The sequence below is a fragment of the Natrix helvetica genome (genome assembly GCF_964273705.1).
Source record: "Natrix helvetica genome assembly, chromosome: 1".
Taxonomy (NCBI): domain Eukaryota; kingdom Metazoa; phylum Chordata; class Lepidosauria; order Squamata; family Natricidae; genus Natrix; species Natrix helvetica.
In genome coordinates this window covers 222,729,379-222,752,331 of record NC_138548.1, presented here as the reverse complement: position 1 = coordinate 222,752,331, position 22,953 = coordinate 222,729,379, and the positions used below count along the sequence as shown (strand labels likewise).

General features: G+C 44.1%; 1 protein-coding gene across 2 annotated transcripts; it reads right to left on the bottom strand.

Moving 5' to 3' along the window:
• Nucleotides 1-6,246: 6,246 nt before the first annotated feature.
• Nucleotides 6,247-21,262, bottom strand: SMARCD1 (SWI/SNF related BAF chromatin remodeling complex subunit D1). 2 transcript variants are annotated; one of them, XM_081935267.1, is made up of 13 exons: nt 21,053-21,262; nt 19,864-20,051; nt 17,143-17,185; nt 16,937-17,059; nt 14,184-14,306; nt 13,351-13,467; nt 12,677-12,778; nt 11,052-11,213; nt 10,870-10,967; nt 10,242-10,377; nt 8,600-8,722; nt 8,193-8,294; nt 6,247-7,754 (listed from the first exon to the last, which is right to left on the bottom strand). In XM_081935267.1, exons 1-13 carry the CDS (start codon nt 21,218-21,220, stop codon nt 7,701-7,703), a joined length of 1,539 nt encoding a protein of 512 aa, XP_081791393.1. In that variant the 5' UTR covers nt 21,221-21,262; the 3' UTR covers nt 6,247-7,700. The 2 variants fall into 2 exon arrangements, with proteins under 2 accessions (XP_081791393.1, XP_081791394.1); XM_081935268.1 differs by lacking the exon at nt 21,053-21,262 and adding an exon at nt 20,755-20,879.
• Nucleotides 21,263-22,953: the final 1,691 nt, after the last annotated feature.

Genomic DNA, 22,953 nt, shown 5'->3' with positions numbered 1-22,953 from the left:
CGCTCAGGCTGGGAAAGGCGATCGGGGCCGCCGCGGGGTGCGCGCTGAGCCTCTGCTGGGTGGCCGCCGGCTCTCGACAAGCACCGGCGTTACGTCCCTTCTACTATTTCCCCCTCAGGTTTAGGCAAAACGGCCGGGAGACAGACAGGCAGGCAGGACGACCCGTCGGCGAAGGAGTTTTTCTGCACCTGCCAAGTCAGTCTCACACAGGTGGAAGCCCACAGCGGAGCCCCTCAGTTTTTCAGGTTCATTCCGCATCTGTGTGCTTCCCCCGCCTCCTGCCCCCCTCCCCGACCAGCGCTCTTCTCAAGGAGGTGGGGGCAAAAAGGCAAACATTTGGTTAGACTGCAGGGGTCCCCAAAGATGGCAACTTTAAAGACTTGTGGACTTCAACTCTCCAGCATAGCTGGCTGGAGAATTCTGGGAGTTGAAGTCCACAAGTCTTAAAGTTGCCAAGTTTGAAGAGCTCTGGGTTAGAGTTTCGGGGACTCTTACACAGAGGAGGAAAAATAAAGCTGCTCTAACTAGCCAGGGAAGAGAACAAATCCAATGACAAGATTTAGGACTGAGGGACATTTTTGAGCACGGTTAGTGTTCATCGTCACTATTGTTGAATTATGTTAACAGGACAGGATAACAAGACAGGACTGCAAGTATCTCTGAATTGCTTTTAAGCAAATGTTTATATTTGTGTCTTATTTCTCTTTCAAAGTGGCCCAATGTATTCCATTGCAAGAGGCTTCATGAATTGCTTTCCAGAACTGCCAATTCTGTCATCCTTCAGTTACATATTAGGGCTATGGAACAATCGAAGCCTTCTAACATTGGGTATTTGTTTCCTAGTATAATTTGATTGCTATTAGTAACCTATGACTATCACTAAGTGTTGTACCTTATGATTCTTGATGAATGTATTCTATTTTATTTTTCTTTATGTACACTGAGAGCATATCACACTTCCTTGTGTGTCCAATCACACTTGGCTAATAAAGAATTCTATTCTATTCTATTCTATTCTATTCTATTCTATTCTATTCTATTCTATTCTATTCTATTTTTCATCAAACCCCAGGGTAACGACAAGGTTCAGAATACCACACAGTAACAGGTTCAGAAATGAAAACTCTTTCATTTGCAAATCCTATGTCTTAGTTTCCTATGTAAAGAGAGAGGCTGCACTCCGGATAACCATGTTGGGGGGTGAGGGTGGGGAAGATACTGAAACAATTCAGTTCAGTGGCACAGATCAAGATTATTTTCCACATGAGGAAGATAACTCCTTACCAAGGCCATAACCATAAATTCCTGTCTGAAATGACATTTGAAAGTAGCATAGAGGCGCATGGGTTTGGCAGCTTGCCAGCTACAAAATAGCACTCTGGACTCTGCCTTTCTGGCCATGCGAGTTTAATGGATTAAACAAAAAAAAATGTTCACACGTGCAGCCAGTAAATCTTCTCTATGCAGAGCACAAAAGTCCCATCAAGCTGCAATCTTGTGTATACCTACTGTGTTTTCCCAAAAATAAGACAGGGTCTTATTTTCTTTTGACCCCTGAAATAAGCAGCCTTATTTTTTGGGAGGTCTTATGATTTTTAGGTGCAGGAGGCGGTGAGCGTGGTCACTTCACAGCTGCTGCTGCAATATTTTCAGGGGTGGGTTTATTTTAGTGCATGCGCTCAAAAGCCCGATTGGGCTTATTATCCAGGGAGGTCTTGTTTTCAGGGAAACAGGGTACTAAGGACTCAGTGGAGCATGCTCCTAAATAAGCCAACAAAGGACAGCTTTGCCAGATGACCATCTGCTTTGTGAAATTAAAAGAAGCACCAGTCAGAGTTTGGAAGAAGTGGCCACAGAGATGATCTGCTGCCTAGAAACCATCTTTAAGAGAGACGAGAGATGATCCTACTCAGTTAATGATGATATAAAGTTGGAAATATTACGGAAAGACCCCATAGGGCAGTGTTTCCTAAACTTTTCCATTACATTACCCAATGGCTTATCAGAAAGTCCTTTTTACTCAGTGTAACTAAAAAAAAAAAACCTTTAAATCAGTTTAAATGTCCTGTTGTGATTGGGTAATGGGTTTATGTGTCATCCAGAAAAGAAAACAATTTGCCCAGGTTTGAGAAGCAGTGCCTTAGGGGGAAAAAACATTCAAACATTCCTTTGAGATAAAAAATAAAAGCAGTAGTTGAAAATAAAACTCACAAGATTTGTAGTCTAGATTTGGGGCCAAATTTAGCAAATACTAATAGGAGGATGGGATTGGCCCTTACTATTAACAGGAAGGAGCCAAGCTGTGGCTCTACAGCTGCTTTACTGAAGATGTAGAGCTCTCAGGAGACAATATCATTCTGAAGGATCCACCAATGATGTGCTGACATGGCCCAGTGCCTTGGCTGTCCAGTGCCCAGGTAGTTCCCAGGGTCACCTACCAGGGTCATCATTCTGAGCCCACCTTCTGGGTGATGCTTATAGGGCTGCAAGTTAATTGTTCTTCTGGCAGGTCCGTGGGAAGCAGCACTACCACTACCACTACTAAGGAGTGTATGTATGTGTGTGTATGTATGTGTGTCATGTTCTCTTATCTGGGGCAACAATCTCCCTTAGATACAAACTGATCTAAATAAAATGTGCCTTTGAGTCAGTTTTAATTCCTGGTGCCTACCTGGAAACATTCCTGCAATTTTCTTGACTAGTTTGGAAATGTTTCTCCCTTGCCTCTTTCCCAGGGCTAAGAAAGAGGGATTGGCCCAAGATCACTCAGCAGACCTTGGGCCTAAGGTGGATTAGAATTCATTGTGTCCTGTTTCTACCTGGATCCGTTTCAGTCGGGTTTCAGGCCCGGGTACAGCACGGAGACGACATTGGTCGCATTGGTCGATGATCTCTGGCGGGCCCGGGACAGGGGGTGCTCCTCTGTCCTGGTCCTATTAGACCTCTCGGCGGCTTTCGATACCCTCAACCATGGTATCCTACTGCGACGACTCGGGGGGTTGGGAGTGGGGGGGGCACCGTTTTACGGTGGTTCTCCTCCTACCTATCGGATCGGTCGCAGTTTGTGTTGACTGGAGGGCAGAGATCGACCCCTAGGTGTGTCACTTGTGGGGTGCCCCAGGGGTCGGTTCTCTCACCCCTACTGTTCAACATATATATGAAACCGCTGGGCGAGATCATCCATGGTTTTGGGGTACGGTATAATCAATATGCTAATGATACCCAACTTTTCATCTCTACCCCAAACCACCCAAACGATGCCCTCGACGTGATGTCCCGATGCCTGGAGGCTGTGCGGATCTGGATGGGGAGGAACAGGCTCAAGCTCAATCCCTCCAAGACTGAGTGGCTGTGGTTTCCGTCATCCCGATTTGTGCATCTTGTTCCATCTTTGAGGATAGGGGGAGAAATTTTAGCCCCCTCAGAGAAGGCTCGCAATCTGGGAGTCCTCCTGGATACGCGGCTTAGTTTAGAAGAACATCTGATGGCCGTGACCAGGGGGTCTTTTACCAGGTTCGCATGGTCCGTCAGTTGCGCCCCTTCCTGGATCGGGATGCTCTGTGCACAGTCACTCATGCCCTCGTCCTTTCTCGCCTGGACTACTGCAACACTCTCTACATGGGGCTGCCCTTGAAGAGCACCCGGAGGCTTCAGCTGGTCCAGAATGCGGCCGCGCGGGTTATCATGGTGCTCCCATGTTACACCCCTTTTAGGGGGCCTGCACTGGTTATCAGTTGTCTTCTGGGTGCGATTCAAGGTACTAATTATGACCTTTAAAGCACTCCATGGCTTTGGCCCAGGGTACCTGCGAGACCACCTACTGCCACCAATAGCCTCCCACCGTCCAGTACGATCCCACAGAGTTGGCCTCCTCAGGGTGCCGTCAGCCAGACAGTGTCGGCTGGTGACCCCCAGGGGGAGAGCCTTCTCTGTGGGAGTGCCTTCCCTCTGGAATGAGCTGCCCCCAGAGCTTCGCATAATCCCTGACCTCCGGTCCTTCCGACGCGCCCTAAAAAGTTGGCTTTTCCAGCAAGCCGGCCTGGCCTGTTAATTTTATCTCATTTTTAAAATGTGAGTGTTATATAAATTGGATTTGTTTTTTGGACTGTTTCTAATTTCCTTTTAACTTTTGTACTATGTGTTTTTTAATGCTGTACGCCGCCTTGAGTCCTTGGGAGAAGGGCAGCATATAAATCTAATCAATCCAATCCAATCCAATCCAGCCTGGTGTGGTGTCTTAACCACTAATCAAAGTGGTGTAAACCAGGCGTGTTAAAATGACCAGGAGAAAATAAAAGTGAGTGAATGCAATTACAGCTATTAGATGCAAGTTACAAAACTCCAAAGCTACAACTACATGGTAGCTTTGAGAAAGGGGAAACTCGAATTCTTTACTGCCATCTAGATTTTTGCAGGGTTGTTGTTGTTAGTTGTGAAGCCGTGTCCGACCCATTGTGACCCCATGGACAACGTTCCTCCAGCCCTTTTGGTACTGTCCATGGGGGTTTCGTGGCAAAGATACTGGAGTGGGTTGCCATTTCCTTCTCCGGTGGATCACGTTTTGTCAGAGCTCTCTGCTATCACCTGTCCGTCTTGGGTAGCCCTGTGCAGCATAGCTCATAACTTCATTGAGCTATGCAAGCCCCTTTGCCACGACAAGGCAGTAATCCATGAAGGGGTTTTGCAGGGTAGTCTAGGATTAATGGCGTCAGCAATTGCTTTCAAACATCATACTAAGCCATCGTTTGTTCACCAATCTCATAAGTGAGCAGTCGTTTGGCTGGTTCCTTGTTTTCACTCCTCTTGTTCTGCATCTCTCTGGTTTGATTGGCATCAAAACCCAAACAAGAGAGGAAATTACAAAGCATTACAAACCATGCATTCCTGATTGCCACATGATTTCAAACTGTGTTCAGTCTTAAAACCATCCACTGTCATCCACAGGTAGTCCTCAACAACAATTGAGCCCAGGATTTCGGTTGCTAAGTGAAACGTTTAAGTGAGTTTTGCCCCATTTTCTTGCCACAGGTAAGTGAATCACCAGTTGGTAAATTGGTAACACGGCTGTTAAGTAAAACTGGCTTCCCCATTGACTTTGCTTGTCAGAAGTTTGCAAAAGATGGTCACATGACCCAGGGATGTTGCAACCATCATGAATCAGTTGCCAGGCATCTGGACTTTGATCATGTGACCATGGGGAATGCTATTATGGTTGCTAAGTGTGAAAAATGGTCATGTCACTTTTTTCAGTGCCACTGTTAACTTTGAGCGGTCACTAAATGAACTGTTGAGAACTAGCTTTATCTAAAAAGATCCAGTTTTACTATAAAAATGACTGACAGAAATGGGTGAGGGCTGTATTTAATACTCGTCTGCTCCTGGCTCCAACCCAGATTCTCTTACAGCTCAAAAGTCCCAATAGCTTTATTTATTTATTTTTAGTTCTTCCTGCTCGGCTTCTTTGTGATCCTGTCTCATTTTCAGTGGTCTTCAGTTTTAATTCCTACAGGCAAGTTCTATATAGCTGGGTTTATTGTAACTCATTCTGAATGACTATAAAAAGAACGAACACACTTTTTCTTCTGCACCTTATCTCCCTCTCCTGAAATTTAGCACATAAGCTCCCTAAATAAGGATCTGTTTCCTTTTTACTCTTGTGAAAAGACTGGTACGGTACGTTATGATTAAAGCAATTTTTGACTGTTGATGTAAGGAAAAGCTCTTCAGTTTGGCTCTTCAATTCCCTTCCTTGAAAAACCCAGGGACCCCTTTTCACCTCGTTACCAAATCTTATTGGCATTGTTATATAAAAAAATAAATGTCCTGCAGGGAAGTAAGCATTGTAGAAGTCCCAGCACAAACTATTTTCAAAATAAAAGACCCCCCTCTTCCAAACCCCAGGGGAAAAAAGACGTTCAACCCTACTACATGTAAAGTAACTCTGGCTGCTTTACTCTCAATATTAACTGTGATCCAGGATATCAAAAGGTTGCTCAACATCATACTGGTTATCTCTCACTATTGCACACTCTCTGCAAATATTTTGATGATTGCTTAAGCAGGCACACAGAGGCAGAGTTTTCTTACTCTATCCAAAGTTTTTCCCCCTTCAGGCCAATGAAAGAGCTTTCCTCTATCTGGCCTAGTTTGAAGGATTAAAAAAAGGTTATTTTCTTACAATATAGTTTCCTCCTGAAAGTATTGAAAAAAGACAGGGCTGTGTTACCAAAGGACAGAGAGAGCAACTACTTTCAGAGGCAGCTTTTATTAAAATGGGGTGACATCTAAAAGGATACAGTACAAAAAAAATTGGTCCAAGGGGGGAAGAAGAGAAAACCACAGAATGCAAAACATGGGGAGCAATTTTAGAAGTCTGCAAAGGCAGCTGATCTCAGAGTTTACTTCACATATACTTGCCCTGAGAGCCACCTAAGGAACCAGGGTCCTTATTCTCCAGGATCACAAAGCTAGGAGGGACAGAAGGGCAGGGTGCCTTTCGTAGGGCAAATACAAGATTGAAGAGTCAGAATCGCTCACTCCGAAGGTAGACATGAGCACACACACACACACACACACACAAATTAGGGTTCCTGAATTCAGAGCAGTCCCTAGCCTCATTTTCAACATGGAAGAGGATGGGGGCTTGTCAGTAACTTGATTCTTGCAGATAGTGTCAGAACAGAAGCAGCTGGGACCTGTCCAGCTGCATTACAGTTTCCAAAACCAGCCAGCAGAAAGATGCGACAGCATCCCCACCCAGTCCTACCAATAGGTGCCCAAGACTAAGAAAGCACAGACTAGGAGGGAAATGTCCTTTTTTGCACAGCGTCGTCTGCTCCGCAGTGCCTTGGTTACACCTGCTTGCATAACTCCGCTCCCCACCTTTACATTTGCCCCAGAAACCTGCTCTGTGCAGTCAGGTGAGGAAGTCAAAAGGAGAATTAACTCTAGTCTGAAGGAAACTAGCCTCCTGCCAAGCACTGTAGATACAAAGAATTAGTGCTGGGGAGTGGGAGGGGAGGATAGAAGAAGAGATAAGGAATTGGATTAGAAAGGCTTTCTTCCCCAGAAGGCAGTGACTTGGGATATGCACTGTGACCAAGAAGGTGGCCTATGACTACCTGGCACCTCTGCCACTAATTTCCTCCCCTTTTAAAAAGAACAAAAGCCAGAATCAAACACCTGCAAAGATCGTGACCCTGGATTGCAGCTCCCTGAAGGCCACGCGCAGGGAAGAGTCCATTCCTTCCCAACAGATGGACCTGTATTGGACTTCCCACCCGCCTGTCCCCAGGAGAGGCCAGAAAGTGTAAGAAACCTGCCTCGAATCTGGGCCCCGCCGTGCGCAGAAACTGCCCAGCCGACTGTTCTGGGGGAGAAGAGAGGAAGAGTTCCTGGGCTGCCACAGTAGGCTCTGAATGGAAGCTGAATGGAAGTGTGGAAGAACTTCAGGCAGAGCCGGACCTGGGGAGTGTGGGGCTCAAAAAGAAAGGAGAGCCAGGCTGAAATGCAAGACCTTGGCCTGGGTACCAACATCATCATCCCCAATGAGGAGTCCATTGGATCAGTGGAAAGAAAAGATGTCGGTTGGAAATTAATGGAAGGTTCTGTGCTGGAATAGGAATTGTATAGGCCTGAGCAGTGAATCCCTGCAGTGTTTCTAGCCGTTAGAGATGCTGCCTGTTGGGAGGCCTGCCCGTTTAGGTATTGCGGATTCCCAGAGCTTGTTCAAGTTCTTGCCTTCTCTGCTGAACCTGCGAAAGAAGCAAGAGGGACCATCTTTATGCACAGGTTAAAAAAAGAGAGAGAGAACAACAAACAGAACTGCCTCTGGTAATTTCAAGCATCGGGAACAAGCATTAGGCTGCGAGCCAGAAGCTCAAGTCAAACCTTCCCCAACTTGCAATCCAGCACTTTCCAAATTTATAACAATTCTCCCCCCCCTCCTCTTCTGTTCACAGCCCACTCAGTTAAGGATTGGTGCTGCAGGACCAGACATTGGGAAGCCTGCTTTAGTCTGAGGCAAGGGTTAGGAGCAGGAAGGGGTGCTTTTCAACTCTTTGACTCCATCTGCTGTTCAGTTTGCAGAAACAGAAAAGGGAAATCTGCCCACCAGTCAGCAGGACTGAAGGATCTTAACCGAGCTGCTGGGTTCCATTCACAAGAGATCCCACTGGATAGATCCATTTTACCTTGGAGTAGAAATATCTGCATACAGCCTCTTGGGCCCAAGGCTGGAAGTAAAATTCAGCTCGGCGCTCTTCTTCTGGGTTCCCAACGACATCCGTCATAGCCTGAAGGTGAGCAAAGTCTCCAATTACTCATCTTGCTCTCCCTGAAATACCTGTCTTGGCTCTCAGTTCTATCCCTCTGGCAGATGGTGTGCTGTTTTGCTCTTTAAAAAATAAAACTGAAGACACAGCAAAGGCTCGCTCTCTCTCTCTCTCTCTCTCTCTCTCTCTCTCTCTCTCTCTCTCTCTCTCTCTCTCTCTCTCTCTCTCTCTCTCTCTCTCTCTCTCTCTCTCACACACACACACACACACACACACACACACACACACACACACACACGTCTGTTTTCTTCTCAAAGGCCTCTCACCTTCAGATCTCGACACTGGGACTGCAGCCAGTCATTGATGAAACCCTGGGGATCTCTGGCAAAGCTCAGCATAAATTCACGTTGGGTCTTTAACTGGTTAATGGTTTCTATGGTCTCATGGATCTGAAATGAAAAAATACAGCACAAATACATTTGAAAAAGAATAGGATTATACTCTGTTGAAGTGGGTTACTGGGTGCAGGCACAGGGGACGGGTTTAGTTAGTTCTGGAAAAGGCACATGGAGTCAGGCTACAATACATCCCTTCATTTATTTAGTCTCTTGTATTTTTTACAACTCAAAGTACATCTACATCTACTCATGAGCCGTGGTGGCGCAGTGGTTAGAATGCAGTACTGCAGGCTAACTCACTGCTCACTGCCAGGAGTTCAAATCTCACCAGCTCAAGATTGACTCAGCCTTCCATCCTTCCAAGGTGGGTAAAATGAGGACCTTGTGCTATTGCTACTTCAGAGATACAAATGTCTATGGTTGGACTGTAACTCCTGACCCAGAGTCAACCAGCCTCTTTAGTCCCAACCTTCTTTCTTTCCTTGTATCAATGCAACCACTAGACAATACTGTTCTTTAGCTTTATAGCTTCAGGAGCGAAATAACTTTAATACCATCTTGTGGCAACTTTTTTCTTGCTCAGTAAAGGAACACACGTTATCAGGAATATATGGTTTCAGTGTCACAACCGAAGAACACTGAATACTTAAAACTATTACCCAGAAGTGGAATGACATGAGAGCTATGATTTTATGCATCTATACAAGGCAACTGTCCCATATTAACAGTGAGGCTTGTTCACAGTTTATGCAACAGAATTTCAAACCCAGGGGATATCCAGGTTAAGAAAAAAGGGCTTTATGACTAGAATACTACAGAGCCAAACAAATACATCGCATTCTCTCTTCCTTATAAGCTCTTTCTGTTCTGGATAAAAGAGTGGATGTTTCCACTGTTGCCTAGAGTCAGAATCCTACAGCTAGGAATCTGCTTCATTTCATCTTTCAATGCCTGTCACTGGGCAATCTTCCCAGAGGCAACGAGATGCTCCCTGTCGGCCAGGAACCAGAGAAAGCCAGGTTAATCTGTGGGTCCACTACAAAACTGTGAAAAAAACAAGACAACCTCCTGGCAGCATTTGAGTATTCTAACAGCCATACATCCAACGGCTTTTAATATTAACATTTACAATATACATATCTAAAAGTTAGTGACCCAACTTTCACAGTCTACACTGAGAATGTAAGAAAATTTTTTATATTCCTACTGCTGTATGAAAAAAAGATGCCAATCTCTGCTGTAGGCTTCCCTTGGAGGCAAAGTCCACAGAAGGCAACAGATGTGCTCTGAAGAGGCCTATATAGGGCCAAATTTCATATTATAGGAAGGGAAAAGCTGCAACCAAACCAGAATTCACAAAGGCCTATTCTTGATTCTTTTGGAAAATTACTGAATATTTTAGCCAAACCTTGGTACTATTTGCTACTTTAATGGATTGTACTGATTTAAGGAACTGAAGTAACATCTAACCGCACAGTGAAGCCTGGGTAGGGGAGAGGAAGTGTTACTTCTCAGACGTCCCTCACAGAGAAAGATTAGCCCCCAAAAAATCATTTCCAGGAACTCGCACCTTGTTATCCAGTGCAGCTATCTCCTGTTGGCTGGCGGTAGAAAGCAGGAAAGAATTCATTTGGGTTTTCAAAGTATCATCTACTTCTACATCAATGTCATAGCAAGCAGTTTTCTTCTGATCATTTGGATCAACACTGGGAAACAAGACAAGAGAGAAAATGCTAGATTCAAAGCTTGGTTCAATAAAGCACCCCCCCCCCCAAAAAAAAACAACCCAACACAGGTCATTTGAGACAATAGGGTAACTTTTCTTAATGTAGAGGTTTCAATTTTTGATAGTTCTTTGCTGCTTTCAAAATCTCTCTCTATCCATGGCCAAATGTCTGGCCAGATAATTACTTCCCTTTGTTAAAAGTGATCCAGAATATTTCCATTTCTGGCGACAGAATTTGAATAATTTGTTACATAACTATTTTGGGAACGCTAAAGTGAATCACACTTTAAAATTCTAGCCTGCGATATAACTCACAGCAGGACGTAATACTAAAAATAGGAAGCATGCACTGGAACAGCTGTGTTTGCGCACTGCAATATTCAGCAGAGCTGAAAAGATATTTCATGAGTTTGTGGTTCAGCCTTAAGTCGTCACATCAAGTGCCTCCCCCCCATCCACCCATCCATCTTACCTGATGACATGGTTAATGATAATGGGCTCTGGAGGCATAAGCAATGCATGAAGCCGCTGTGGGATCTCGGAGAACTTCATTCGCTGAGACTCGAATATCTGTTATGTTCAAGAAGAATCCACTGAGAAAGAGCCAAGCTTCGGCAGGACAGCAAGGACTGGGGTCCCTACCCTTCCTTTTACCTGCTGGAGGTACTTATCACAGATGACATATTCCCGCTCATGGGGGTCCTGCAGCTTGTGAGTCTTGATGTATTGCCACAGAGCTTGGATGATCACTGGGCGGGTCTGGGTGTGGATTCCCAAGAGGCGAGCCAAACGCGGGTCTAGTTTGAACTGTGGAGGCTGCAAAGAGACAGCAAAACTCAAAAAAAGGAGCAAGAGTAAACATCTGAGTATTTTCTTTGGGGAGGAAAAAAAGGTTAACCAGCCTTAATAGTTAAATATGTGCGTTAAGAATGTTTTTGTACTATAATAGATTTAGTTAGCCATATATTAAATTTTACGTTTTCTTGTATTTATCTAATGTTTTTACCCCTCACTGTACGTTATTTTTTAGTCTTTTTACCTTGTTTCGCCAAAAATACAACCCACCCTGAAAATAAGGCCAAGCCTAATTTGCCCCCTGCCTCCAAAATTAGCTGTAGTTTAGAGGGTGGGCATGGCCAGCACAGGAGGCAGCCCTTCCCTTCCCCATCACCTCATGGCTGCTTGGCCCTTAATTGGGGCCTGCGGATCAGTTGAGCCAGCAAGGGCCGGGAGCTGCCTCTCCTTCCTTCTCTCCTGGCATAGCCTGTCCCTTTCAAGCGATCAAATGCCGCTTGAGAAAAGGATGCACATCCCAGGATTGCAACGCTTGGAATAGAGCCTTATTGACGAATGGCAGGAAAATGGGGGGGGGGGGGGAAGTTTCCTGCCTGTCAGCCTTTCCTCAAGTTCAGCACAGACATACCGGCACAGCCGCAAGCGGCAGGATGCCAGCTGTGCTGATGTGATGAAGCATGCAGCGGTACTGCTGTTCACACATGCAATGCCACAAGCCTGGCAGGCTCCTGCTCCAAGAGGCTGTGGTGGCGCGGCGAGCCTCACAAAGACTCATTTCTGGTGGAGTTTGGGAGCGAGAAAGACTTCTTCTGCTTTCCTTGTGTGCAGCCAAAAGTTCGCAAAAGGCAGGAAGGTGAAATGCCAAGGAGGCAGTCCATTTCTCTTGTTGGCCGTGCAGGGGTCACCCACAGATGCTGGGCCTCGGGGCGCCACCCTGAGCAGGAAGCAAGCTGGAGGTGGGGGAAGTCAGTCCCCTTACCCAGTTGCCCTCCACCGTTTCTCAACAAATGTCTGTCGTGTGTGTATGTGTGAGAGAGAGTGGGGTGGGGGAGAAATGGCGGAAAGGAAACAGTGTTGCCTGCAATTCTTGTTACTTCCCTCCATGGTTTCTCTTTCTCTCTCTCACAGAGACATTTAATCTCTTGAAAGGGAGAAGCTGGGCTTTGCTTCTATCGTAAGCATGCACTTCCCACAATCCTCCACAATTGCCTGTCCTTTTCTCAAGCAGCGGCAGGCAGGTAGAGGTGGCGGGAGGGAGGGGAGGGACACGACCCGGTCTTATTTTTGGGGAGACACGGTATCGACATACACATATTTAAAATATATTTTTAATACTTTTTTTAAAAAAATGTAATTTTAGGTCTTTTAAAAAAATATTGTTTATAATCCTACCTTCCTCATGCTGACCTATGGCTTTAATAAAGATTTTGATTTGAGGTACAATCTGAATCCTCCCCTTCGGCCCCGGGAGGAATGCCCCTTACCTGGTAGTCCAACATCAGGAGAACAGTGCAGCGCACATTCACATCGCCAGGCCTTTTCACCTGGAACCCATCGGTCTCTTGGGTTGTAGCAGTCCTATGCCACTAGGAGGGAAAGCGTACAAAAGAATGGAAAGTAGGAAAAGCAGAAGACGTTCTATGAGGAAACAAAACAATGTGAGAACCAACACTGCACAGGGGATAGATTCTGATTCATGAAATAAAAACTTTGGAACAGGTAAAATTGGAACCCTGTGATGAAAAGTACTCAGAAAAGAGGAAAGCTGATATCCCAATATATTGCTTTGGGTTTCTTTCAAAGGGAGAACAAGATAAAGAGGAAAATTGGAAGATCTGCATAAACATAAATGGCTTTTTAAAAATTGGGATCTTCTTTGCTCTGTATGAGAAATGCATATCTTGAGGCCAAATCCAGCATGCAGCTCTCTAAATTTTGCCCCTCCTGAGACCTCCTCCAAAGATGCTATCAAACATTGTTTAAATGTTGCTAGAAAAGTATTAATATATAACTGGCAAACCATCTTATTCACAATTTAATTTTAAATGTAAGCATTAAAAAAATAGTGTGTGTCACGTCTCCCCCACATTTTTCTTGTCAGAATATTTGAGGCCAAGAAATGCTGCACAACTCTGCTATAATGTATGAAACCTCTCACCTCCACCAAGTGATTATCTGGGCCATAGAGGTCTTTGTCCAGCTCAATCACCAGAGATTTAAAAAAGGATGAGAACTTTCTCTTCTGCTTGGTAGCATCATACTTAGAGAGAGCAGACTGCAGGAGGAAAAAAGGGAAGAAAAATCATTTTATAGATAACAATACCAATACCCAACAGACATAGTTACCAACAGCACTGAAACCTCAGAAAATAAAACTATGAACTATCACAGTGATTTTTCTCCAGGGGAATATGTAACGTATCTTAACACCGATCATCATTTTGCATATATTTCTAATCTTACATGCCCAATTTCCCTGCCATAGACCCTTTCTACAATAATGAAGGGCCAAATAAAGTACATCTTTCCTTATTTCAAAAAATTAGATGTCCTTCACTTTTTTTAGCAATTGGACTGTGATTACCTGCAAACTTCAGAATAATGTGGAGTTTTCTGAAGTGAAGAAGGATCAGGCTATCCAAAACTACCCTAGCCAATAGTGTTTAAGAGTAGTACTTGGGAAAGCTCTTACATCTCATTCCTCCACTACAATGAAACGCCAATCAGCACAAGAATGCAATATAAAGCAAAAAACAACTTTACTGCAGAGAGATCTAATTTGTGGAATTGCTCATTTCAGAAAATCTTATGACAATTTGTGCAAAAATGTTTCTTTGGCCATGCTCTTACACTTGCCAAACTAAAACATGTACTTGTTCTCTCTCCATCTTATCTAGTTCCAAGACCACCAGGAATGAATAATTCACCTCTGCCTCATTTCTAAATTCTCTACAAGAATACGTGGTGATGTTAATTCCATTCCTCACTCACATCTTCCAATAGTCGTCCTTCCACTCGGAGTTCCCATGAGGCTACGGTGCCTTCTCCATCTTCTGCATCTGACTTGGCTGGATTAAAGGTGTTGGAGATAAAAATGCGCAGTTTTCTTTTTTGCTAAAAAGGAACAGAATCCCATAGATGTGAAAACGAGAATCAACATTTGAGATTGCTAGTATTATTCCCTCACCCTCCCAAACAGCAGTATTTCTATCCTCACAAATCTCTGCATCTGAGCAAGATACATATCTTTCTAAGGCATTTCTACAACATGAAGGTGTCCACGAAGAAGCAACAGAGAAACAATGCTTAGGAATGTGTTGGCGAACCTATGGCAGAGGTGGCACACAGCGTCTCTCTGATGGCACACGAGCCATTGCCCCAGCTTATGTCTGCTGCGCATGTGCGCGCCTCCCGCCGGCCAGCTGGCCTTCGGGTCTCTGCCACACGGGGGGGGGCACACATACATGTGGGGGGGAGTGCGAGGGGAGCACACATGAGCAGGGGTGGGTGGGGTGCAGCGCGCGCATTGCATTTTGGGAGTCTGGGTATGCATGCATTTGCATGCTTTGGGCCCTCAGTCTGGAAAAGGTTACCCATCACTGACTTAGGACGTAACAGAAATCACTAAGCTTGGGTCAAGAAGTTAAAGACACTAGGCTGCAGATTGAAAGAAGGCTTTTGCAGGCCATCTGTTGGAGACTGCATGCTAATAACAGATGGGCTGAAAACCACAGGATGTGTGTGTGTGTGTGTGTGTGTGATTCCTTCTTTTTGCTTTCTTTGCTTCCTAATTGCCCACAAGACAGATTGAAGGACAGTTCACTCTCGTCAAAAGTCTTAAGTAATTGCTTCCAAAGGTCTTTTGAGGTAAAAACTAGGGACTACAGGTGATCTTAAGGCTGCTAATTGTCCAGATATAAGAGAGAGGTTGTACTGGGGTTAAAGGAAAAAGATATTAGATAAATAAAAGGCTAAAATAGGAAGTACCACATTTTTCGGAGTGTAAGATGCATCTAGCTTTTGGGGAGGAAAAAGAAAAGAAATTCTACCTCTGCCTCCCAGCAAGTTGCCTCCTTGCAGCAAACAGCCTGTTTCAGTTTAGCCTAATTAGCACAAGAAAAAAAAATCTGCCTCTGCTTCACAGCAATTTGCCTCCCTGCAGCAAACAGCATGTTTCAGTTTCAATTTCAGCACAGCCTGATTAGCACAAGCAGGGATTGCCGCCTCCGCGCCCCCCATTTTCAACCTCCACACGCCCCGTTTTTGGCCTCTATACGCCTCATTTTTTGCCCATTCCAGGCGGCGGCAATCAGAATGGGCGGAAAATGGGGCACATGGAGGCCGAAAATAGGGTGCTTGGAGGCGGCAATAAGCAATAGCAATCCCTGCAGCCTGAAACAGCTGATGGTCGGAAGGCCAATCAAACCAACAATCAGCTGCTTGTATTAATCAAGCTGTGCTGAAGCGAAAACTGAAACAGGCTGCTTGCTATTTGCTGCAAGGAAGCAAATTGCTGGGAGGCAGAGGCCAAAGGGTGGGGGCCAGCGGGTGGACAGGACTACATTCAGTGTATAAGACGCACCCAAATTTTCACCCTCTTTTAGGGAGGAAAAGTGCGTCTTATGCTCTGAAAAATACAGTAATTCAGAAAACTGATAGAAAGGAAGCTATGAATGCATCAGAAAATAGTTTAGTAAAATTAAAGTATCAGAGATTTAGACACTTCGTGTTTGTAGCAGCCACAACCTATTCAGTAGAAGCAGCTGAGTCAGAGGAAGCCTAAAAATTGCTACACATTTTTCTGCCTGTTTTGTGAAATCTAACTGCTTACTGCTATCTGCAAAAGCATGAAACAAAAAACTTGCCATTTTTGCAGATATAGATTTGCTGGAGAATAATGAAGAACCTTGACATGCCTATTGTTGGGCCTCTGTAGCAGCAAGCTGCATACAGGCAGAATAATAAAATTCTCTGGGCCATAAGACAAACTACTTCAGTGGGGCCCTGTAGAAGCTAATCCTCTTCTCCAGACTGCAGTTATGGAAGATGGATGGGAGAAAAGAAGGAAGTATCTCCCAGATGTTTCTTTCTGCTATCACAGCCCAGAGCCTTTGATGCATGGCTTCCCTCTCAGCACTGTCAACATGAAGTATCCCTTCTCCAAAAGAGGATAGGTAGTGGAGGTGGCAGTGGTGTGGAGGCCACGGCTGCCTCAGGAGATGGGATAGTAGTTACAGTAGTTTCTCACTCCCACTTTCCTCCTGCAACACTTCTCACTATGACTATTGGTTTCATGTGATTATATAGATTTTCTTTAAAAGACTGGAGACCTGGGATAAATGGAGTGCAGGGCCGCATCGCTGCGACCACTCTGCCTTCACTATGCATATGTCCCTAGTTCACATATCACGTAAATCATGTGATTTGTTGATCCTGATATGGTCAACCCACATTTGTGATCTGTAAGATTATATTTTAGGTGTATTGTGTAAATTAGGGATATGCAAAACATTATGCCATGCAACATTTTAATCCCTGACTGGACTATTAAAATTTGGAATATTCTGGAAGTATGTTGCACCTTTAAAAATCCTTTTTAGATTCAGAGCATTTCATAATGAACCCAAGTATTGTGGTTCATTCAATCAATAAGTTAAAACCTAGGATGACATGTGAATGTAGCCAGTAGATTTATTTAGTTTTTTTTAGAAAGCGTTTCAAACATATGCACTCTTCCTCCTTACCTTAATTGGCCTTTTCAAAGCCTCCTGAATATCCAACCGTTTCCGCATAATAGTCTGGTCCAGTTTCCTCTCAAATGCCAGCAAATCCATGTATGCCTGAGACTCGGGTACTAATTCCCGGATCTAGAATTCAATGCAGCCAGTCAATCATCACAGCCATTATACTACTGGTAACTGCCAGACCAAACACCCAAAATTTCACTCACCCGCTGAGGTAGAATTTTGTCTGCCATCTTTTTTTTCTTGGCACTGCACAAAGACAGAAAGATTGGATGATAAATATCAATTCTTGATGCATGTTTAAGAACATCCTTGTTGATTTTGTATTGAAGGAAAATTCTGCTGAAACCAAGACTGTTTTAAACACATAGGAAAACAGATGTATTTGGGATTGTATTTTTTTTTTTTTTGCCATACTGGGAAAAGCTTTTTTGAAGAAGTCAGTATTAGGAACCTTAAGCATACCAACACAGAAGAAAGCTCCACTGATTTCAATGGGACATGCTCTTTAAGAAATATGTGTAGAACTACAGAATTTGGATAATATGTTAATAGAGGAAATCATTCTACATCTGAAGAAAATGGTAAGTGAGCACCTGTCTACCCTAGACAAGTTCAAATCACCAGGACCGAATGGATTACACCCCAGGGTTCTGAAGGAACTGGCAGACGAGATCTCAGAACCACTGAATTATATCTTTCAGAGATCCCGGAACACCGGGGAACTGCCAGAGGACTGGAAAAGAGCTGATGTGGTTTCTATCTTCAAAAAAGGGGAAAAAAGTAGATCCAGGAAACTACAGACCTATCAGTCTGACCTCAATACCAGGAAAGATTCTGGAAAAGATAATCAAGCAACGAATTAGCGAACACCTAGAAGCAAACAAAGTAATAGCCAAAAGCCAACATGGGTTTGTCAAAAACAGATCATGCCAGACTAATCTTATTGCATTCTTTGACAAAGTGACAAAATTAGTGGACCAGAGGAATGCCGTCGATATAGTTTACTTGACTTCAGTAAGGCATTTGATAAGGTAGATCATAACCTACTACTAGATAAAGTAGAAGAATGTGGGTTAGACAGCATCACCACCAGATGGATTCGTAACTGGCTGACCAACCGCACTCAACGTGTAGTCCTCAATGGAACTGCATCTACATGGAGGGAAATATGCAGTGGAGTACCTCAAGGCTCTGTTTTGGGCCCAGTACTCTTCAACATCTTCATCAATGATTTGGATGAGGGAATAAATGGGGAACTCATCAAATTTGCAGATGACACCAAACTGGTACGAATAGCCAACACTCAAGAAGATAGGCTTAAGATACAGAAGGATCTTGACAAACTTGAACATTGGGCACTATCTAATAAAATGAAATTCAATGGTGAAAAGAGTAAGGTTCTACATGTAGGCAAGAAAAATGAAATGCACAGGCACAGTATAGGTGGTACCTTGCTCAATAGTAGTAACTGTGAGAGGGATCTTGGAGTCCTAGTGGACAACCATTTAAATATGAGCCATCAGTGTGCAGCAGCTGCCAAAAAAGCTAACACAGTTCTAGGCTGCATCAACAGAGGGATAGAATCAAGATCACGTGAAGAAGTATTAGTACCACTTTATAATGCCTTGGTAAGGCCACACTTGGAATACTGCATTCAGTTTTGGTCACCATGATGTAGAAAAGATGTGGAGACTCTAGAAAGAGTGCAGAGAAGAGCAACAAAGATGATTAGGGGACTGGAGACTAAAACATATGAAGAACCGTTGCAGGAACTGGGTATGTCTAGTTTAATGAAAAGAAGGACTAGGGGAGACATGACAGCAGTGTTCCAATATCTCAGGGGTTGCCACAAAGAAGAGGGAGTCAAACTATTCTCCAAAGCACCTGAGGGCAGGACAAGAAGCAATGGGTGGAAACTAATCAGGGAGAAGCAACTTAGAACTGAGGATAAATTTCCTGACAGTTAGAACAATTAATCAGTGGAACAGCTTGCCTCCAGAAGTTGTAAATGCTCCAACACTGGAAGTCTTTAAGAAGATTTTGGATAGCCATTTGTCTGGAACGGTATAGGGTTTCCTGCCTAGGCTGGGGGTTGGACTAGAAGACCTCCAAGGTCCCTTCCAACTCTGCTATTGTATGGTGCAGAGGCGTAACATATTCCTTCGGCACACCAAGATCTGTAAGTGACAGAAAACACTAACAGATGACTCTGTGTTATTTTGGATCTCAAATTAAGTAACACAATGCAGTCCATCTGTGTACAAACCACATGAAACACAGAGAGGGCTCTGTGCAAATACCTAACCAAATGCTAACTCTGAATAATTATAGTATGAATGGGTAGGTTGTTCAGGATGAATAGGAGAAGGAATTGTATCAATATATTGATATTTAGATTGCATTAAACTCTTGTTTCAAGTTTCTTCAGCTTGATAAAAGGAGTATGAGCCAGCGTTGCTGGAAGATTGCTTAAAAATGTCTGTCAGTATGGAATCCCTCTTTTTATACACTGCATTTCTCATTTAAGTTGTCTTAATTAGAACTCTCTAATTTTATTTGCAGAATTCAATACAGTTAAGGATGAGATCTCAAAGGTGATACAGTGGTACTTTGGTACTCATTGCTAATTGGTTCTGGGAGGTGTGATGAGTACCAAAAAAAAGAGCACCCAAAACATTATTTCCATAAGGACTAATGTATTGAGTCATAAGACAGCCAACATCAACAAGTTCTAGCTTGTGAGTTGAGTATCAAACAAACAATGAGTACCAGGACAAAATTTTTGCATCAAAATGCATTGAGTAACAAATTCTATGAGTTTTAAAGCAACTGAGAACTAAGGTACTATTGTAAAACCTTCTGGCTTAAAACAGAACACTTACATTCCTGAATGCTAGGATAAAAGAAAAAGAAGAATCTCTTACTTGTGATTTCGGTTTTGCACAGACTGTTGCTGAACCTGCTGAATCTGCTGAGGAGCTGGCCTTTTGCGAGACTGGTCCATTCCTGACTGAGCCATCCCAGGTCGGACAGAAGGGCTCCCACCGTAGCCTGGAGGTCCCATTGCAGGTCCTTGAGGAGTCATGCGGCTACCAGGCAACATTCCAGGGCGCTAAGAAAAGAAACAAATTGACTGTTGCCATACCCAAGAACTCAACTGCTGCTTCTTGTTCTCAGCTGCAACAGAATCAAGTAACTTCCCTCCTTTCAATGTACCAGTTCAGCAAACGAAATTGTCTGCAAAGAAATTTGCAAATTTGAAAAGAACCCTCAAATAATTTTCTTTTTAAAAACATCTCATAGAAGATTCAGTATTCCAACTCCCCCAATAAATAATGTTTGATGGAAAAAATCTATATATCTATTTTTTTAATTAAAAAAACCCTTTCTGATTTGGGAAGCATATAGCCATGCAACTCCTGCCTGTAGGAGTATATCATTCAGGAAAAAAAGTGTTATGATTCAATTTGCCATCACCTTCTGATTTCTACCCCTCCCCCCCTAGAATTTGGATCCTGGATGAGATAGGCAGTTTTACTCCCCTTTCTCAAGATATTATATTTTTGATCTTTGAATGGGAAGCTTAGCAAAAACAAAACCAAGGAGTATTTCCTGCACTCCGAAGTTCTTCCATCCTAGATGTTCATCCACCATTAACCGCCCAGAGCCATACAATGCCTTCCCCGCCCCGCACCCCTCTAGGTCCATCCTCACATTCCTTTCTTTTCTCCCGCCCAACCACAAAGGCAGGCGGTCCCTGCCGACGCCCGCAGCCCCCCGAGCTCTCTCCTAGCACTCTGCCCTTGCAGCCTCACCCCCATAGTCCCTCTATTGGTCAATATATCAATATATCAATATGTTTTAATGGCGCGGGTCCCCCTCTCAGCAGCCGCCTCTCGCCCTCCATCTTCCAGGAATGGCTCCCGTCCTCCTCTTCCCCTCCGAGCCCCGCCCACTGCAGCTGAGCCGCCTCTCCCCCCTCCCCCCCTCCTCGACCACCACCAGCCCCCTCAGTGGCAGAGCAGCATCTCGCGCTCACGCCTGGCTTTTTAGAGCTCCGCCCCACACCAAGGACCGCCCCCTTTTTTTTTCTCAGCCGGGCCGGACCGGTACCGGGTATGCAGCGCCGGGCAATGGGGAGCGGTACATTCCTTGTCCGGGAGCCGGGCCCATCCGCACGGGAGGCCCCGGCGTCCCTGGTCCTAGCGGTCCCGCCCCAGGGCCGGCTCCACTGCCGCCACCGCTCGGAGCTACAGCCTGGAAACCCGCCCGCGCCGCCATCTTCCCTCCCTCGGCCGTACAAAAGCAGGCGGAGGGCGGATGTGGGGTTGGGATGATTTAGTAAGGCTTTGTCATAGACACGCGCAAGTCTGGGGGAGATAGAGCGTCGCCGGATTCGGCTTCGCGGAGGAAGGAGGGACTCGCAAGGGGAGGCGCGCTGGGCCTCGTGGCTCGCTGGTGTTTGAAAGGGCTGAGAGGGAAATCTCTCAAAGTTACTTCCTTTTTCCAAATAAAGAGGAGCGCGCTCAGTTCAGATGGATCTCAGTCCCACTGCTCGAAGTGCATAGCTAAAACTACAGACTCTTTGGAACTGGTTTAACTCGGTTAAATTAAATCCAGAGAAGAAACGTTCCTGCCATTGAGGCAGGTGAATAAGTCAGTCTGCGCTGATGGATCCATTAATGCCTAGTGTCCTGTATAGGGATTTTTCTCAATTTGTGCTAAAACTACTAACAGGAATCGAGTTTTTTTGCTAATTTTAAAAAAGTTTTTATTTATTTTATTTTATCATTTGTTGCCATACTCCAAATTTCAATTATACCACAGGAATCGGTTGTGGCAAGGCTGAATACTGCAATGCCAAAAGTTTTTTTTTTAAGTCATGTATTACAACAGGGATTTAGTAACTGAAACTAAAATCGAAAGTATATTTTTGGGATTGCAGAAGCAAATAGTGTTTGAAACTAGTATATGCCCTCACATTTCACTGGGGTTCTTTTTCTTTTAAAAAGTAAGTTTGTTGGGACAGATGTAAACACTCCACTAAAAATACTGTACCGATAGTCCTTAACTTATGAGACATTTGTTAAGTAGGTTTTGCACCATTTTATGACCTTTCTTGCCACAGGTGTTAAGTGAATCCCTGCAGTTGTTAAATTAGTAACACAGTTGTTAGGTAAGTCTGGCTTTCCCATTGGCTTTGCTTGCCAGAAAGTCATAAAAGTGATCACATGACCCTGGGACACTGCAATGGTCATAAATGTGAGTCAGTTGTCAAGAGGCTGAATTTTAATCACATGATCATGGGGATGCTGCAAGGGTCATAATGTGAAAAATGGTCATAAAGCACTTTTTTTTAATGCCGTTGTAACTGAATGGTTACTAAATGAACTATTGTAAGTTGAGGGCTACCTACATAACATGCTTCATGAAATTTACCTTTTTGCGCCAAGATGTCTGCACAGCTGCCAGATTCTTTTAATCTGAATTCTAAAATATAGGCTTTGTAGTCACAAACTGCCCCTAAATTTAAGATATCTCTATAATCTCCCACTTTTTGTTTCTTTCCTTGATGAAGAGCTTTGGAAAACTTGAAGGCTTGTGTGCTTTGGGGGACAGTTCTCAATAACAATACTATCCAACTGTGAATTTGGATAGCAGTTGACATGGGTATTTGTTTTCTTTAATTTGGATTTTTTTTACCTATCCCAGTAATCCAGATAAAGCAAGCCCATTGAGAATCCCTATCCTTTTTGGCACACTGAATATATTTGACATGCCATGATGCATTCACACATACATACCAGAAGACTCTGCCATTCCCTCTCTCATTGTAGTCTGCTCTGCCAGAATATTCTCAAACACTAAGATAGTATCTTTAGTGACAGGTCACATACACAAGGCAGGCACTGGGTTGCATCTATATTTTTATTGAAGTGTGTACAAATGGCACTTTGCTTTGTAATTTACCTTCAGTGAACAGACAATATGGATAGGTAACAAACTCAAGATCC

What these genes read in the sequence shown, in the direction of transcription:
- SMARCD1 (XM_081935267.1), bottom strand. Translation starts at nt 21,220, where the DNA reads ATGGCGGCGCGGGCGGGTTTCCAGGCTGTAGCTCCGAGCGGTGGCGGC. An exon ending in ACAAAATTCTACCTCAGCGG is followed by an intron (nt 17,060 to 17,142) that starts GTGAGTGAAATT and finishes ATTGAATTCTAG; the next exon opens with ATCCGGGAATTAGTACCCGA. An exon ending in TCCTGATGTTGGACTACCAG is followed by an intron (nt 11,214 to 12,676) that starts GTAAGGGGCATT and finishes GTCTCTTTGCAG; the next exon opens with CCTCCACAGTTCAAACTAGA.